At 46.9% G+C, this 18103-nt stretch overlaps 1 protein-coding gene across 1 annotated transcript in view; it reads left to right on the top strand.

The window, feature by feature from the left end:
• TRIM14 (tripartite motif containing 14) overlaps nucleotides 1-12245 on the top strand; it is a 28061-nt gene extending 15816 nt beyond the window's left edge. The window contains 3 exon segments of the mRNA XM_063081681.1: nucleotides 2242-2404; nucleotides 6353-6445; nucleotides 11710-12245. Of these exon segments, the coding sequence (XP_062937751.1) occupies nucleotides 2242-2404; nucleotides 6353-6445; nucleotides 11710-12245 (792 nt within the window).
• The last annotated feature ends 5858 nt before the right edge of the window (nucleotides 12246-18103 follow it).

The raw sequence follows: 18103 nt of genomic DNA on the forward strand, positions 1-18103 counted from the left end.
CTACTGATTTTAATTGTTCATCACTCCTTCCTTCTATTTACTCATTTATTTATTCATCAAATACATACTGAGCCAGGCCCCTTGTTGGACATTAGGAGCTCATAGTTGGGTGGAGAGACACACTCAGAAGCAGTAATGTACAATATAGCTCAAGTGAGCTAGCAAACATATGTCCAAGAAATGTCTAACTCTCTATGGCAGGGGGTAGGGGGTTAGTGGTCAGGGAAGACTTCTAGGAAGAGGTGATGGTGGAGCTGGGTGTAGGAAATGAGTAGGAGGAGCTCACCAGGTATACACAAAGGGACAAAGCAGAGAGGACATCCCAGGCAGAAAGGAACTATGTACATGTGAGAGCTTGGCAGGCTGGAGAGCTACCTGGGGTCCAGCCTGGCTTGAGGAGGGGTAGAGGTGTAAGCGAGAGATGAGCTGGATTGGGAGGTCAAAGTTAGTTCATGGAGGGTCTTATGTGGCAGACCATGGAATTTATACTTTGTCCTATAAAGAGATAGGAGCCAGGAGAGTGCTTTGAACTGAAAAGTGAAAGCATTAACATGGTCAGGTCATTGCTTTAGAAAGGACACTTTAGTCTGGAAGGATGGACTGGGGAGACCAGGACCAGAGTCTGGAAGGGAATTTGGGAGGAGACCACAATGTCCAGGATAGAGATGATGGTGGCCTGGACCAGGGCAGGGATAGTGGGGATGGAGAGAAACAGGCAGGTTCCGGAGATGCAACAGGAATGGTGATTGGAAGTGGGGAATGAGTAGGGGGATCCAAGATGATGCCTGGGTTTCTGGCTCAAGACGTGGGTGAGCTGTTCCCTGAGTCTGCAGAGGCAAGAAGCAGATGTGCTTTGTTTCATTCATTCATTGATTCCATCATAAATATTTATTAAGAACCTTCTATGTGTCAGGCCCTGTGCTAGAGTTTGGAGTAATCAGGTGGTGACAATCGTCCTCTATTGGTCCCCACTCCTAGCCCACCTATTTGCCCTCTGGGCTACCTGCCCCCCTCCCCGGAACTGCTCCCTGCTCTCCCTGGACTTCCTGCTAGTACTCTGACTTCCTCAACAGCCAGCTCCACCCCAGCGCTCTGGGGGTGACCTTAGCCCTGGTTCCCCACCAAAAGGAGGATGGACTCTAGATCCTCGGCTTCTAGGCGGGGTGGGGCTTGGAGGCCATCCCCCAGCCTCCTCCCAAGGTACAGCTTCCTGCCAGGTGAGGCCTGCTTCTGCCCGACAGCCAAGTGCTGGGCCACCCCGGCTCCCTCCTGAAGCCCACCTGCCCATCCCTTCTTGGGCAGCACTGCCTGCTAGCCAAGGCCTACTCACCGAGGCAGTCTGCTGTCTTCCAACCCTTTGACCCTTCAGAAAGTGCAGTCAGGCTTCTTACCTGCAAACATGAGTATCTACTGTAACTGTTTTAAGCAAGAAAGGAGTTTATGAAAGAGTATTAGGTAGCTCACAGGATCTCCAGGAGCGCAGAGAATAAGGATGGAAGGCCAGGCAACAGGAATGACGTCCCGGCCACAGCAAGGGTTTGCACCAGAAGAGACCCAGCTATGCCCCTGCTGGGCAAGACATCACAGCTCACACCACCGACCCAGAGGCCCTACCACTGCTGCTGTCACCACTTGCACCCTCACTTCCAAATCCAAGCCTTGGATTGAGGGTGTCTCATCACATGCCTGCACCCTGAGTACAAGGGGGGCTGGTAGAGTGAGTTTTATGGCTGCTACTTAGCAAAGCCACATAATACAGGAAGGATATTTAAGAGGTGCTATATGGGCAGGAAACAAGACACATGTTCGCTGTGTTGGCCGCACCCTCTCAGTCAGCGCTGCAGCTGAACTGATATGTCCAGGGTCTTTGCCTCCCTCTTGGGACAAGGTTTCCTGCTCCCTCTTTTGGACAAGCCTCAGGGACTCCTTCCCCAGAAAGACTGGCCCCTCACTCCTTTTGTGCCCCTGGACCTGAGGCAGATGCCTGTTACAGTCTGTGGGAGGCTGAAGCCTCCCAGCGAAGGGCCACTCAAGGGCAGGGGCAGTCAGCCCGACCTCCCCCACCCCTCACAGCTGGCACAGCGTGGGCCTCCATATGTCTTGCGCCTCAACAGGGCCTGCTGTGTGGTCTCTCTGGGGCTCTGCTCCTGGTGGCCCGGCCAGTGCAGGGTGGGGCCTGGGCTTGTTCCTGGGGGCAGCCTGCAGCTCCTGAGCCACCCTGACGTCCATGCTCCCACGCAGGCGTACACGGCCACCGAGCAGGAGGTGTAGTGGCAGATGCATCTCGGGGAGCTGTGCCACCCCGTGCCCCTCTCCTTCGAGCCCGTCAAGAGCTTCTTTAAAGGCCTTGTGGAAGCCATGCAGAGCACATTACAGACGCCACTGGATGCGCGCCTTAAGGAAAGTAAGTCGCGTGGGACCAATGTCGTGTCCTTAACTCCCCAGTGCCCTCTAGCCCAGAGACAACCGCAAAGCTCTCCAGCCTAGTCATGTCTCTCACACAGAGGCTGTGGTGGGGCGGTCAAGGGTTCCTGGGCCTGGTGCCAACCCACCCTTACGACTCCACCTCCTGCCCTTCTTGAGGCCATGTCCTGCCTCCCTCCAGCCATCGGCTCTGCTTCTGCCCCTCAGACCGCTCCAGGTCCTGCCACGCCTCAATTTTGCCTGCTCTGGGCTCCCAGCCAGAATGGCCACCTCTTCCTCCTTCTCTTCCTCTGCCTGGGGCCAAGTCCCACCCCCTGCAAAGCAGACTGGCCCAGCCTTGCTCACCTGGGAAGCCTTTCCCTGCCACCCTGTTTCCCCAGCTCACTCCCTCTCCTGGCCATCTTCCCTTTGCCCTTCCCCCTCCAGGGCCTGCCCAGGGCCCACCTGGGGGTGCTCATGAGGTGGACACATGAACCCCCTCCTTGCCCCTTGTGAATGTCTGAAGGGCCGAAGCCATGTCAAGTTGAGCTTTGATGTCCTCGCAGGCCTGGCACAAAGCAGGTACTCAGAAATATATGTTCATTTATTCATTCTTTGATCTCTGCTATTATGGCTCATTAAGAACATGTATTGAGCTTTGTTGTGTACCAGGCTTAGCAGGGAACAAAACAAAGCTCCTGCTTTTGTGATGCCCACAGTCTTTTGTGGGGAAGACAAACAACATGCAAATATATGTCAGGGATAAGCATTGCCATGAAGAAAAATAAAGCAGAGTAAGATGAATGGAGAGTGACAAGGAGGAGGAACTATTTTACGTGGGGCAGTTGGGAAGGCCTCTCTGAGGAAGTACTCTCTGCAGGCTCTGTGAGTCTGAAGGGCAGGAGAGCCCAGTGGTCACATGCATGGCCTCTGGACCCAGACTGCCTGGGGTCCTGTCCCAGGTCCACCACTTCCTGACCCTGCCATCTTGGGCAAGGCACCTAACTTTTCTATGTCTGTTTCCACATCTGTAAAATGGAGAGAATAATATAGTCCCCTTTCACGGGTTGTTGTGAGGATTAAATGGGTTTTTATATAAAGTGCTCAGGCGTGATAAGCAATATGTAAGCGTTAGCTGCTACTATTGTTGTGGGCAGCGGGGAGGGACATATTCCAAACAGAGGCAAGAGCAAGTGCAAAGGCCCTGAGGCGAGGTAGGAGTGAGCCTGGCACATTGAAGGAGCAGCAGAGAGACCAACAGGAGTGGAGATGGAGTAGAGAGAGTGCGGAGGGAGAGAGAGGGGGATCGAGGAAGCTTCAAGGGTTTTGGCCTGAGCAACTAGTAGAGTCACTTTCCATGTCGTGTCCTGACATGGAAGAGAGCATCTAGGATTGGAGGGAATGAAATCTTTGGACCTGTTTGGTTTGAGAAGTTTGACCTCCTATGTGGTGATATCACATAGGCAGCAACAGGATCTATGATTCCAGAGTTCTGGGGAGAGGCAAGAGGGGTTCACCTAGAGGTGTGTTTCCCACAGATCTCCGCAGGCCCCTGTGGTGCGTGTTGTGAGAGAGGGATTGGGGAAGGGGCTACTGCAGATGAGCTGGTCAGGGAAGGTGGGAGGAGGTGAACTGCAGCCCTCACAGCTGGGAAGGAGGCAGCACAAGCCCATGGTTGAGAGGGGGGCGGTGCTCCAGGCAGAGGGAACACCGGTGCCAGTTCCCGAGGTGCAGGAAGAACTTGATGAGTTATTTGCACGGAGAGAAGGAAGCCAGAGTGACTGGAGCACAGCGAAGGAGGAAAGATTGGCGGGAGATGAGGTTGAAGAAGTTGGAAGCCACCTTACCAAACGGACTGGCAGAAGAGTTCCAGCTCTTAAGATCAGGAGAAAAAGAGAGGGACAGAGGTGAGAGGAGGTGAGACAGAAATGCTACAAGCATCCACTGAGCACCCTCTGGATACAGAGAGAGATGAAGCCAGACAAGGGACCGTGGGAGCTCAGAGGAAAGAGTGATTCTGATGGGTAAACCTGGAAGACTTCCTGAAGGAGGTGGCACTTGAACTGGGCCTTAACAAACCAGTAAGATTTTGACAGTTGGTCCTTGTTAGTATAGTTGAGAGAGAAAACAATAGGATTTCGAAAGTCAGAGTGAACAGAGAAAGGCATTTCAAACTGAGACAAGAATGCTAAAGCATGTTTGGGACATTGTGATGCATGCAGTGGGGCTGAACAGTGGGTTTTCCTGGTTCATTAAGGCAGATTTTTTTTTTTAAAGATGAGCGGTAAGGGGATCTTAACCCTTGACTTGGTGTTGTCAGCACCACGCTCTCCCAAGTGAGCTAATCGGCCATCCTTATATAGGGATCCGGACCCCACAGTCTTGGTGTTGTCAGCACCACACTCTCCCAAGTGAGCCACAGACCGGCCCTAGGCAGATTTTTAATTTATGGATGGTGTTCTCTTTTCCCTTAACTTCCACTGGAATTTTGGATGCACAGTCCAATTGAAAAATTCTTCTTGAGATGTAGTTATTTTTAAAAAATCACTTGTCAGGATTTTAGCAGACAACATATCTCGATTTTTAAAAAAAGAATAAGTCATCCATAAAAATATGGAAAAAGAAGAATCTTAGCAGTCTACTGGAGAAAGCTCTGGGCTTGTCAGTATCCAGTGAGTAGGCACTGGCGTCCTCGCCCCCCACCTCTTGCAAGAAGTTACTCATATGCACCCAAAATGCCATTCACTCACATTTACATTCTCAGTGGTCCATTCCCCCCAAACTGGCAGTGTCTGAGTCCATGAAAACAGCTAACACTTGCTCTGTGAGGTAGGTGCCTTCATTATTCCCATTTACAGATGAGGAAACTGAGGTTCAGAGAGGTTAACTGATTTGCCTTAGATTGCACAGCTGGTAGGTGACAGAGGCAGAATTCAAACAGATTCTGGTTCCAGGGTCTGTGTTCTGATTCCCTGGACTCTGATTCCTGTCAGGCCATCACCCCTCCTCTACCTCCAGATGAGGCCACCATTCCTCACTATCCCAGGTAATTCTGAGAGGAGCTGACTCCCAGGAAGGACCCAAGGAGGTGTGGGGGTCTTGCATACCGCCACCCTTCCAATGCCTCACCCATGTCTCCACCTGTATGTTTCAGATACTGCAGGCTCAACAGGATTGAAACAGGAATCCAGCACCTCCCCGCAAGTCTGCTGCTTCTTGACTCCAATCTGCTCTTTGATTCCCCACTCCCAGTAACCTGTTAAGTCCTGGCACTCAACCCAGCCCCCTTCTCCATCCCTGCTACCCCAGTTCAGGCTTGAGCCTCCTACCAGGAACCCTTTCCTCCAGTCTTACCCTGCCCCATCCATTCCCCACCAGAGAGATCTTTGGAAATTGTTCTGCTCTTGTCGTTCCCTCACTCAGGCACCTTCTGACCCCTCCAAGCCCCAGAGCCCTTTCACCTTTCTTCCCTGTGACCTGGAGCACTTTCTGCCTTGGGTCATAGTTCCAATGAGTCCATTTCTCACCTCACTTTCGTGACTGAGCTGTAGAGAGCAGGGACCATATGGCTTGGGTATTCCTTCTCGTCTGAATGAGACCTGAATGTGTCCTTTCTGAGGACTCAGCTCCAATTTCTTGTTTTCCATCGTTATCCTGGAATTTTCATTTCTGCCTTGCGGTTGCCTCCCACCCTTGAGTGCTGAGTACAATAGCTGTTTGAGCTTCGGCTGGCTGGCAGGGTTATGGCTCACCCACAGCCCACCACTGCTGACTTCACTTGTCCTGGAGGTCTCCTGTCCCTGTGACTCCTGTACATTCCCTACTAATGTGCATGTGATTCTTGGGCAGAGATTATGCACATCCTCTGTTGTATAGTATTTTTAGTATGTTTTATAATTTGTGCTGCTTGCATGAGCTCCAGACACTCATTTCTCACAATTCATTACAGACATGGACTGCCAGCTCTCGGGCTCCTCCAGTGCCAAGCCTGGTACGTTGTTGAAAACAAACTCCTCACCAGAGCGATCGCTCTTCTTAAAATGTAAGACCCGGGAGTGGGGAAAGGGTGGAGAGGGTGGGAGGCTGGGGCGGAGGGGGTCATTGAAATGGAGGCCCCCCTTTTTTTTCCTTTTAAGAGCCCCAACTTGGTTTTTTTTTTTAACTTTTAGTAATATTTTTTTAAGACAGAAATAATACATGTTCATTGTAGAAAAATCAGAAAACAAAAGCAAAAAGAAAATTATTCATAATCCCTCTGCCATAGATGGCTACTATTATTACTTGTCCTTTTTCTTTGGCTTATCTAATATGCATATAATGGTATATTTAATATATTTTTTTTCTTTTACAAGTACGGTGTCATACTAGACATGCTGTTTTGTAATCTGGTTTTTTGTTTACTGATATAGTGTGAACATCTTTGTTCCCTTAAAAAATTACACAGGTAATGCATGTGTCTTGTAGAAAATCAGAAATTACAGATATACAAAAAGAAAACAATTGCCTCTCCCAGAGATAGATGCTGTTAATATTTTGGCATATATTTGTCCAGACATTTTAAAGCACACAAATGTACATATTTTTAAAAATGGGATCATATTATAGATGTATTAGTCCGTTTCTGTTGCTTACCCAACAAAACACATGGAACTGGATATTGTATAAAGAAAATGAAATGTATTGCTTACAGTTTCTGAGGCTGGGAAGTCCAAAGTCCAGGGAACACATCTGGTGAGGGTGTTGGTGGTGGCGACAGTGACGCAGGGCATCACATGAAGTGGCAGAGCAGAGAGAGAGCAGACACTGACTTCCTCACTCTCTCTCTTTTTAAAAGCCCTCAGACCCACGCCCACGACCACCATTATTAATCCATTCACTACAGCACGGTCCTGCAATCTAATTACCTCTTCACCGCCCCACCTTTCAATTACCATAATCTGATGTCCCACCTTCCCAGCAGTCACAGTGGGAGTCAAGTTTCTAATACATAAAACTTGGGGGACACATTCAAGCTTCAATGAGTTTGGGGGGGCCATTCAATCCACTAAAATAGATTTAATAAATTTTTTTTTTTTTGGCAGCTGGCCAGTACAGGGATCCAAACCCTCAGCCTTGGCATTACAAGGTGGTGCTCTAACCAACTGAGCTAACTATCCAGCCCTAGTAATTTTTTATTTACTGTTTCAACAGTATAGCTTGAATGACTTTCTATTTCAATAAATATAAATATTATCATTGTTTTTAAAGGATGCAAGGTATTGCATTGAATGGATGTGTGTCATATTTAACCAATCTCATAATGTTGGATATTGAGACTGGCTTACATTTTCATTTCTATAAACAGTGCTGCAATAAACATCCATTCTTGTATATATTTGTTGAATTAATGAATGAGTAACAATACACCTTAGCTCATTTTTGGATTATTTTTTAGGAGTAATTTCTCAAAGTGGAATTACTGGGCGTGCATTTTTTAAAGTAAATTTTTTTTGAGATATAAAATGTGTTGCTTTGCCTCCTACGGATTTGTCACCCCTTTCCCCCTGGGTGACGGAGCCACCAAAGATTACTCAAAGCCCATCTCTTTTGAGCAGTGAGAAGCCCCAGAAAGGGGTTAATATTCCAGGACCCTCAAGCACAAGGCGTCCTTCCATTTAGGAAATTAACCATGAATTGGGGTTATCTTCCTGCATTTATTCTCCAGACCAAGAAGCTACAGGAAGAGACATAGATGGGGTTTTGCTAAGTACAGTTTAACAAGATTTAAAATAGAAGCTGGTAACATTCAGTCAAAACAAGTCAGATGACATTCTGTTAGGCAATTAAGTGATCCACTAACAAAGGCTTGATTTAGCAAACATTCCTTTTCCCTCTAGAGCTTTTTAGTAACTTTACATATCAATTAGTAACTTGTCTGTCTTAGAACCAGCCGCCTTTGCTGTGTTACAATTCTTATCTTGCAACAGAGACTCAATGCCCTGGGGGAAATTTCCTGTCCTTTGCAAGGTCAATATTTGAAACTGTAAAGCTTTGGAAAACCAGGCCCTGTGAGGTATTTTTGCTTTATGAATCCTCTACAAAAATGCATAAAGAAAAATGCACAAATTGAAGATGTGCAGCTCAATCGTTTTTAAAAAGTAAACACATTCTGTAACCTCTCTCAGATCAAGAAATGGAAATTTCTAGCTCCTCAGAACCCTTTATCTTGCCCCCTCTTATTTACTAATGCCAACGGATATCCACTCTCCTGACTTCTAATACTATAGGTTAATTTTCCCTGTTTTCGAACTTTATATATAACCAGATCATTCAGACTGTACTCTCTTGTGTCTTGCTTCTTTCAATCAACATCATATTTATGAGATTTATCCATATTATTGCGTGTAGCAGTAGCCTGTGCATTTTCACTGCTGTACAGTATTCCATTGTATGGTTATAGCACATTTTATTTATACTACTGGTGGACATTTGGATTGTTTTAGTTTTTCCTATTGTGAATAATGTTGCTATAACATTCTTGTGCATGTCTTTTGATGCACATGTGGTATGCATTTCTGTTGAGTATTTATCCAGGGTGGGAGAAAGTGATGCCCACTATAAACACTTCTATTCAACATTGTTTTAGGTGTCCTAGACAGTAACTCAAGGCAAGAAAAAGAAATGAAGGCAAGAATAAGGATTCGGAAGGGGGAAAAAAAGATAATTATTCAAAGATCACATGATTATTTACAGAAAATCCCCAATACTCTATAGATAACTTAGAAGTACTAAGTGAATTTAGAACAGCTGCTCAATATATCAGTATACAAAAATCAATTGTATTTATTTATATTAACAATAAGTAATTAGAAAATGAAATTTTAAAAATACACTATTTTCAGTAACTTTTTTTAAAAACTAGGAATAAATATAAGAGATGATGTGAAAAATCTCTCCACAGAAGTTTCCACAACATTACTGAAATTAAAGACAGCATAAATAAATGAAGGGATATACCATGCTCATGTACTGAAACACTCACTGTGTTAGTTTCCTGTGACTGTTGTAACAAAGTATCACAAACTTAGGAATTTAAAACCACACAAATTTGTCATATTACAGTTCCCTAGGATAAAGTCCAACACAAATTTCACTGGGATAAAATCAAGGCTGGGGTTCTTTACTGGAGGCTCTAAAGGAGAATCTATTTCCTTGCCCTTTCTAGCTTCTAGAGGCTGCCTGCCCTCCTTGGCTCGCGGCTCCTTCTTCCATCTTCAAAGCCAGCAATGTTTCTTCTCTCTGACCATTCTTCTGTAGTCACATTTCCATCTAACATTCCTGTTCTGCCTTCTTCCACTTTTAAGAATTCTTGTGATTATATTGCTCCCACCTAGATAATCCAGACTAGTTTCCCTTTCTTAAAGTCGGCTGATTAACAACCTTAATTCCTCTTTGCCATGTAACGTAATATGTTCACAGGTTCCAGAGACTAGGATGTGGACAATTTTAGGGAGCCATTATTCTGAATACCACACTTACTATTGTAAAATATCAGTTCTTCCTAATTGATCTATAGATTCAATTATAATCCTATTCAAAATCTCAGAAGGCTTTTTTTTTTTTTTTTTTTTGGTAAGTGACAAGCTGATTTTAAAATGTATATAGAAAATAAAAGAGTAGAAAATAGCCTGACTAGCTTCAACAAGAACAAAATAGAAAGTTTGGAATCATATTCACTCATGGTCACCTGATTTAGGACAGGAATTACATGATGGTATAGTAGGAAAAAAATAATCTTTTTGATAAATGATACTGATTAGTTGGCTATCCATATGGAAACAAATGAATCTAGACATCCACCTCACACCAAAAACAAAAATAAATTCCAGGTGGATTGGAGGCCCTTATATGAAAGATAAAACAACAGAGCCTTTAGAACATAATGTAAGAGAAATCTTCATGATCTTAGGAGGCAAAAGTTTTAAAAACAGCACACAAAAAGCATTAACCATAAAAAAAAATTGGTATGTTGGACTTCAATAAAATTAAGAATTTCTGGGCTGGTGGGTTGACTCAGTTGCTTAGAGCACAACCTTGCAAATCCAAGATCAAGGATTCAGTTCCCCATACCAGCCAGCTGCCTCCGCCCCCAAAAAAGAATTAAGAATGTCTGTTCATCAACAGACACTCTGGAGAGTGAAAGAAGCAAGCCTCAGAGTGGGAAAATATATTTGAAAAGATGTTGGACAAAAGACTCATCTGAAATTTGTAAAGAAGTTCTTCAAATTCATAAGTAAAAGGCAATTAATTTAAAAAATAGGCAAAAGACTTAACAGGTGCTTCACAAAGGAGGATATCTAAATGGCCAAAAAGATATAAAAATATGAAACATTAGTGATCAGAGAAATGCAAATTAAAACCTCAGTGGGACGGCACTGCACACCCACCAGAATGGCTAAACTTTGAAAAACCAATACCACCAATGGTTACCAAGTATGCAGATAGCAGCAATTTCTCTACACTGCTGGTGAGAGTGTAAACAGTTTGGAAAACCGTTTGGCATTATCTACTAAAGCTGAACGTCCACATACATGGTATAATACAAGGAGAACTGTTAATGGGAGTTTAAATCACTACAGGACAATTCTGGAGGACTGTTTGACAATATTTATCAAAGGCCTTAAAAACAGTCATATCTGTTGCCCCAGCAATTCCTCTTTTAGGAATATACCCTAAAGACGTAATCAGATACATAAAAATGTAACATTAGTGATTCTAAAAGCTTTTTAAAAAGCCTAAGTATTAAAAAAAAAAATTAAATTATAACGTGTCCATAGATCAGAATTTTATGGTTATCATTGAAATGCTTGTGTAAAAGAATATTATTTTATATGGTAAAGCGTTCATGAATATATCAATGCATTTTTAAAAGCAGATTACCTAAGAGCATGTATGGTATGATACCAACATTAAGAAAAACTATAAAGCAGCAAGTTAAGGGGGAAAAAATTGGAAGGACATACACCCAAGTGATAAGTAATAGAATGATTTTTTAATTACATTTTTAGAAATTGGCAGTAGATTCCATGCTACACAATTCAAACGGTATAAAGGGTGTACAGGAAATTTTCTCTCCTTCCCGTCCCCCAGCCACCTCCCCAGAGGCAATCGGGGTTAAAGGGGTTGCCTTTCAGTCTCAGGCGATTTCCGTGCTTTCCCTTTTTGTATCGTGCGTGTGTGCGGGCCCGGGAGCGGGCGGGCCCTGGGGGCGGGGCGCAGCGCAGGCTCCGCCCATCAGGCGTGGCTCGGTGTCCCCGCCCCCTGCAGACGCGCGCACGCCCACGCAGGACCCGGACACGATGCACGCGCGCCTGCGCCTCTCCGCCGACAGGCTGACGGTACGCTGCGGCCTCCTGGGCTGCCTGGGGCCGACGCCTGCGCTGCAGTTCGACGCGCTCTGGCAGGTGCTCAGTCGCGACTGCTTCGCCGCCGGCCGCCACTACTGGGAGGTGGATGTGCAGGAGGCGGCCGCCGGCTGGTGGGTGGGCGCGGCCTACGCCTCCCTGCGGCGCCGCGGGGCCTCGGCCGCCGCCCGCCTGGGCTGCAACCGCCAGTCCTGGTGCCTCAAGCGCTACGACCTGGAGTACTGGGCCTTCCACGACGGCCAGCGCAGCCGCCTGCGGCCCCACGACGACCCCGACCGGCTCGGCGTCTTCCTGGACTATGAGGCTGGCGTCCTCGCCTTCTATGACGTGACGGGAGGCATGAGCCACCTGCACACCTTCCGGGCCGCCTTCCAGGAGCCGCTCTACCCGGCCCTGCGGCTCTGGGAAGGAGCCATCAGCATCCCCCAGCTGCCCTAGGGGCCAGGGCTGGAGTGACCGCTCCCAGGCCCTCCTTCCGCCTGCAGCCTCTCTGGTCTCACGTACCCCAGACCTATTGATCTGATCAGTAGGCTGATCTACTCGCTGCCTGCTTTCTAAGCCCCTGTCCCTGCCCCAGGCTTCCCCCACCAATCACGCCCAGTGCTTTGAACAGTTCCTCTCCTAGTTTCAAACATGTCCTAAACACGTCTCTCAGCGGACCTCACCTCCACCACTGTCGCTTATACTGTACTACTTGTAGTCCAGGTTCCTGTAAGTGACACAGCCACAGGTGTGCCCTAAGCATCCTGACTTTATCAGAATACATAATCCTCGGCCTCAGAACCTTCTACCTCATACAGCACCTAGAGGTGCCTGGCACAAATAGGCACACAGTAAATATTTGTGAATGAAAGAGTCACCCAGCCTTGGCTCTTCTGTCCCTTCAGGTTCCTTGGATCTGCCTCCTCCTTTCCTCCTACTTCAGCTTGTCCACATCACCTCCCTCCAGAGCAGCCGCAAGGGCTTCTTAACACTTCCTGGTCTGAACCCTCATCCATTCCAAAACCAGAGTGATCTGCCTAAAACCTCACTTAAAACCTCTTGGAACCATGAAGAGGCTCCCAAGGACTACAAGGAAAGACAAAAAATAAGCACTTTACCTTAGCATTCAAGGCTTTTCTAGTCTGTCCCCAGACTACTTATCTCCTCTAGATCCTATTGCGCTTTTCAGAGACCCTGAAGGCATCGGCAACTGTGTGTCACATCGTTCCACCTCTGCACCTGTGCCTTTGCTGCTGACCTCCTCCACTCCTCATACACACACATTTAGGCAGGAAAACCCTTTCTTCTCTTTGCCTGTCTTCCCCAGGCCTATCTGCCCCGGGAAGTCTCCCCAAGCTACAAGAATCTCTGTCAAAGCTACAAATCTGGGACCTACCTTTCCAAGTAGTTTGGAAGCTTTCTGAGGGCAGTTGTGTCCTACACCATGGCCACCTTGAAAAGTTCAGAAAGTCCCTTCAGTCCCAGGCAGTGAATGAATGACCACCGGGTGATTATCACCGATTTACAGAACAGCCAAGCTGGGAGGACCTCACAGATCACCCAACCTGACCCCATTGTACATTTGGGGAGACTGAGGTCCTGAAAGAAAGCTAGACCTTCTTCAAGTTACCCATGGTGATTTAGGGCTGGACCAGGCCTAGAGCCCAGATCTGTGCCCCACCCACCAGCTCCCAGGCAAGTGTCTGATCTGTCCCTTGGCCTAGTCCTTCAGGCCCAGCTTTCAACCTGGGACATTTTGCTGCTGCTTCATTTCTCAGGAGATTTTGGGAAGGAATCAGCAGTTGACTGTTGCTAAGCAACTGCATGCAGTTTTCCCAATGGTCTTCAGACAAAAAGGAGAAGAGAGATGAGTGGGGTTTGGGTAGCCCCAGACACTCCCATGCTTCTCAGATCCCTCAGATCCAGATGTTGCCAAGGAAACCCAGAAAGCCCAGTTTTCTGGAACAAAGTGCCAGAAATAGAGAAGGCCAAGTCAGCTGGACCTCACAGGAAGGCCAGCTCCTCTAAGAGGGAGGGGTTGGCCTCTTCCCAGGATCTGTGCCCTGGTTCTGCAGGGTCAGCATCCTGATTTGTCAAGTCCCTAGGTGGCTCTGAAGTGGTCCTGTGTTAAAGCATCTTAGGTGCTTGGTGGGAGGGCAGTGAGAGGGTGAGGAAAATGCAAAGCTGAATTCCCCTCGTGGTTCAAACAGACTCAGTTTGGACCATATAAAGCTGCCAATTTCCAATAGTTTTTTACTTAAAAATGGCACTTTCATATGGGACAATGTAATATAAGTAGAAATAAAGACAGAAAACCCCCTAAAAGTGCCCTTATTTCCAACCAAATAATTTAAAACCCTAGCTGGATAGATACCTAAGCACTATTCTCTGGGAATCCTGAGAAAAGGGAAAACAACTGGGAATGGCTCAAAGCTGAATTGTGACAGGCAGAGGACATCCTGACAGAGGGAAGGTGAGTACGCTTGAGCCCACATCTCTGTCCATCCCTGAAGACCAAGATCTATTCCCAGACCCACAGCTGCAGGGGCTGAGTAATAATAAATCTTAATATTTGTGAGGCACTGTTCTAATGCTTCACAACTAAACTCATTTGACTCTCACTTCATCCCTAGGAGGGAGGAAGTTATTCCAGTTCTATACGTGGCAAAATGGAGACACAGAATGAGTCATTTGCCCAAGGTCACACAGCTAGTGGTAGAGCTGGGGTCTGGGCCCAGGCTGCGAGCTGTGGGTCTGTGCTCATGTCCCCCTGGCATACGGTCCAGGGTGAGCGCAGCTGGTCTCTGGCCAGCACCTGGTTGCCCAGCCCCTCTCTGAGCTCTCATCTGCTTTTGCCAGGCTACTGTATGGGCCTGGCAAATGACTACCTTTGGACTACCTTCCTTGGGCTCCGAGATGAGGCCTTACATCCAGAGTGGAACTTGTTTTGAGAGTTTGGGATTCATGTGGCAGACAGAGCTGGACTATAAAGGATAAAAACTGGCTTTGTGCCAAGGCCTTGCTAGCGAGAAACCTGCAGTTTCAGTCCATAATCAATTATGTGACCTTAGGCTCATCACTTTCTACTTCTCAGAATGTCATCATTTGTAAAATGGATACATTTACCTTATTCTCTTTCAGATTTGAATTTGTAGAAATTTCTTTATTGACACAGCAAATTGTAGATATTTTTAAGTGACAGCAATTTTCTAATGTGTGATTTGTTTTAATAAAATATAAATACTGTCCCTTTTAACCATGTTTTTTTTTTTTTTTTTCAAAAGATGACCGGTAAGGGGATCTTAACCCTTGCCTTGGTGTGGTCAGCACCACGCTCACCCAGTGAGCAAACCGGCCATCCGTATATGGGATCCGAACCCGGGGCCTTGGTGTTATTAGCACCGCACTCTCCTGAGTGAGCCACGGGCCGGCCCTTAACCATGTTCTTTATTGGGAGTTAATGATGCTTCAAGTACATAGCACTCAGGCCTGCACAGGCCCTCACTCATCTCCTATTCTTTCCACATCTTTCTTGCCATAGTCAGCTAGTCCCTAACTAAATATCTCCAGTATCTCCAGTGATGGGAAGTTCACTACTTCAGAAGATAACTCACTAAGTTCTTGTTTATGTGGAAACAAATTCTGACTCCCAGCTGTTCCTATCCAAGATGGTATTATGTAGCTTTTGGTATCTTTATTACCAATCTTTAGCAACACCGAAGCCATTTGTGGTCATCTACCAATTTTTAGAGATTTCAGGAACCCTCCCTTCCCTGTTGTAGCATCTCTTCTGTTTCTGCAATTCCATTTTATCAGGGAGCAGGAGACAGTGATGTCAGCCTAGTGGAGGCACAGCCTAGTAGAGGGGGCACACAGAGATGGCCCTGCACAGCCTGGGCCTGGTGGCCAAAGGAGTCCATACATGATGAGGGGACAGCCTGCTCAAGAAAGCAAGCTGTATATGATGGGGAGTAAGCATGAGAGTGGAGGGCCCAGGTCTGAGTCTACTCTGTCCTGCTCAGAAGCCTTCCATAGTGGCCCATTGCCCATAGAACAAAGCCAATTTAGCAGGCTTTAAGCCCTTCCTTCCTTCTTCTCCATGTGTCCACTCCCTGCCAAACCCATCACTTGCTAGTCCTTGGGCACTCTGGGCATTTCCCAAGCCTGTGCCCCAAATCACATGATTCCTCCCTCAGTCACTTCTCAACCTGCAAGGTTGATTTAAAGTGCCACCTCTCCTAGGAGGCCTTCCCTGGCCAACACTCCTTTTCCCATCCCTACCCCGGTCTTGGCTCCTATGGTAAACATCTCAGTAATTCATACACATGGGACACTGTGTGTAGAGGTGCCTGCACCCGATAGGCTGTGACCTCTCAGTCAGGGAACATGGGCTGCCACACTGTGGGCCCAGCACTGCACCCCCACCTGGTGGGTGTTCAGGAGTGTGTTCTAGACCTGAGCTTCCCAACTGGAATGGGCGAGAGGTGTGCCCAGATATCAGTCCTTTAGCCATCGGGGCAGCCTGGTGCAGCATGAGCACAAGCAGCCCTGAAGTCTACCCATGCATGTCACACATGCTATCATTTCCTCTGCCTGTTTTAGAAAATGGCCCGTCTGATCAGTTCTCTCCAACATATTACTCAAAAGCCATTGAGTTAAGTTCTGTGAGCTCAGGGGCTCTTCCAACTCTCAGCTTCACCGATTCCTCCCCTCTGGGGGAATCCAGCTGGGGTTTGAGAAACAGCCTGGGCTCTTCTGACATTCCAGTCTGCCAGAGCCTGGAGGCAACCCACTGGTTCCTGTTGGACAACCCCCCACTGTCCCACCCCCCAGCACATTCTCAGCTAGAGCCCAGGCCAGATCCTCCCTTTCAGGTCCCATCCTGATTCCAGGCCCTGGAATACATCCCTCTACCACCATATTACGTCTCTCCTTGTTAGGAAGTCTCAGATATTTGCTTAAATGTCACCTCTACTGTTGAAAAAAAGTCCACGGAATAAGAAATTGATTGTTCACTCCATCTCTGCTTACAGGGAGAAACTAAATGTGTGAACACCAGCCAGAAATTGAAACTACTGCACTCTAGTTCTTAGGACATCACTTTTACAGGTTCTCTTCTACACGAGAACAATTCAGGATTCCGGTGCCAGCCCCCCACACACACCAACACGCATGCCTTTCCGGAAATTGTTTTGGGATCCACAGAAGAGGGAGGCTCTATCCTCACAAGTAAAGAAACTTGGGCTAATTATATGCATTTGAAAGGAGACTCAAATATACACATTGAAATAAGAGGAATTACATAGTAAACAAGGTCAAATCAATATGAACAAAGATTTAAAATTTGAAAGTACATTTGAAAAGAATTATTAATCTCAGTATTGGTTCAAAAGAACAAAAGGGAACACGACATTGGATCTCTATAAAAGGTGCATACCGCTTGTTCAAGGAAGGAAAACAATGAGAATCTTTCATTAGCTGGGTTTGTACCTTTATAATATGTGACAAAATTTTGATTATGGAAGGGCTGACTTCAGCATTACCCCCATATTTACAAACTGAGGCTCCAAGCCCCACACTCCCCATCCCTTTCACACTGATCTATTTTTCCCCTATGGCCCGTATCACCTTCTAACACACCATGTGACTGATTTCCCCACTGTGCTAATGGTTTATCCTGCTGTCATCTGAGTGGAAGTCCATGAGGAAGGGATTGGGGCTGTTCACTGCCATGTCCTCAGAGACTAAAGCAGTGCCTGGCACACAGCAGGCTCTCAATATTTGTTGAAAGAAGGAACACGTGCCACTTCCCTCTCTTTGCTCACAGAGATAGGAGTACTTTCAGCATTTCTCTGCCTACAAGATCCCGTGACCAATTTCTTCTTTAATGCTTGTGACTCTTAACTGGACATAGAGCCCACGGGCAGGCAGGTGATTAGGGTGAAAGGAGAGACAGCAGAGGCCAGTAAGGAAGTGAGATCTCAGGTCATTCAGGTTTGGTTTGGCAGGGAGTGAGCATGAAGTCTTCAAGGAGAGGACCCATATGCCAGCTTTTGCCTCCCTGTGCAGCCAGAGAGACACTGGATGATACTGCCTTGCTTCCGGGCATAGCTCCCCTCTGGGCTGGCCAACTTGAAGCAGAGACTGCCTTGTTCTCTCTATATCTCTCCAATGGGCTTGACAAAGGGCCTGGCCCAGAAATGTCTGCTGTCTCAGGAGGGATGGTGGTAGATGAAAGCCAGGTCTCTGGAGACCTCCACTCCTGGCCCACATCACCCAGCCACACCCAACAGTACCAGGAAGGCAACTGAGGA

The sequence above is a fragment of the Cynocephalus volans genome, chromosome 17, assembly GCF_027409185.1.
Source record: "Cynocephalus volans isolate mCynVol1 chromosome 17, mCynVol1.pri, whole genome shotgun sequence".
NCBI lineage: Eukaryota > Metazoa > Chordata > Mammalia > Dermoptera > Cynocephalidae > Cynocephalus > Cynocephalus volans.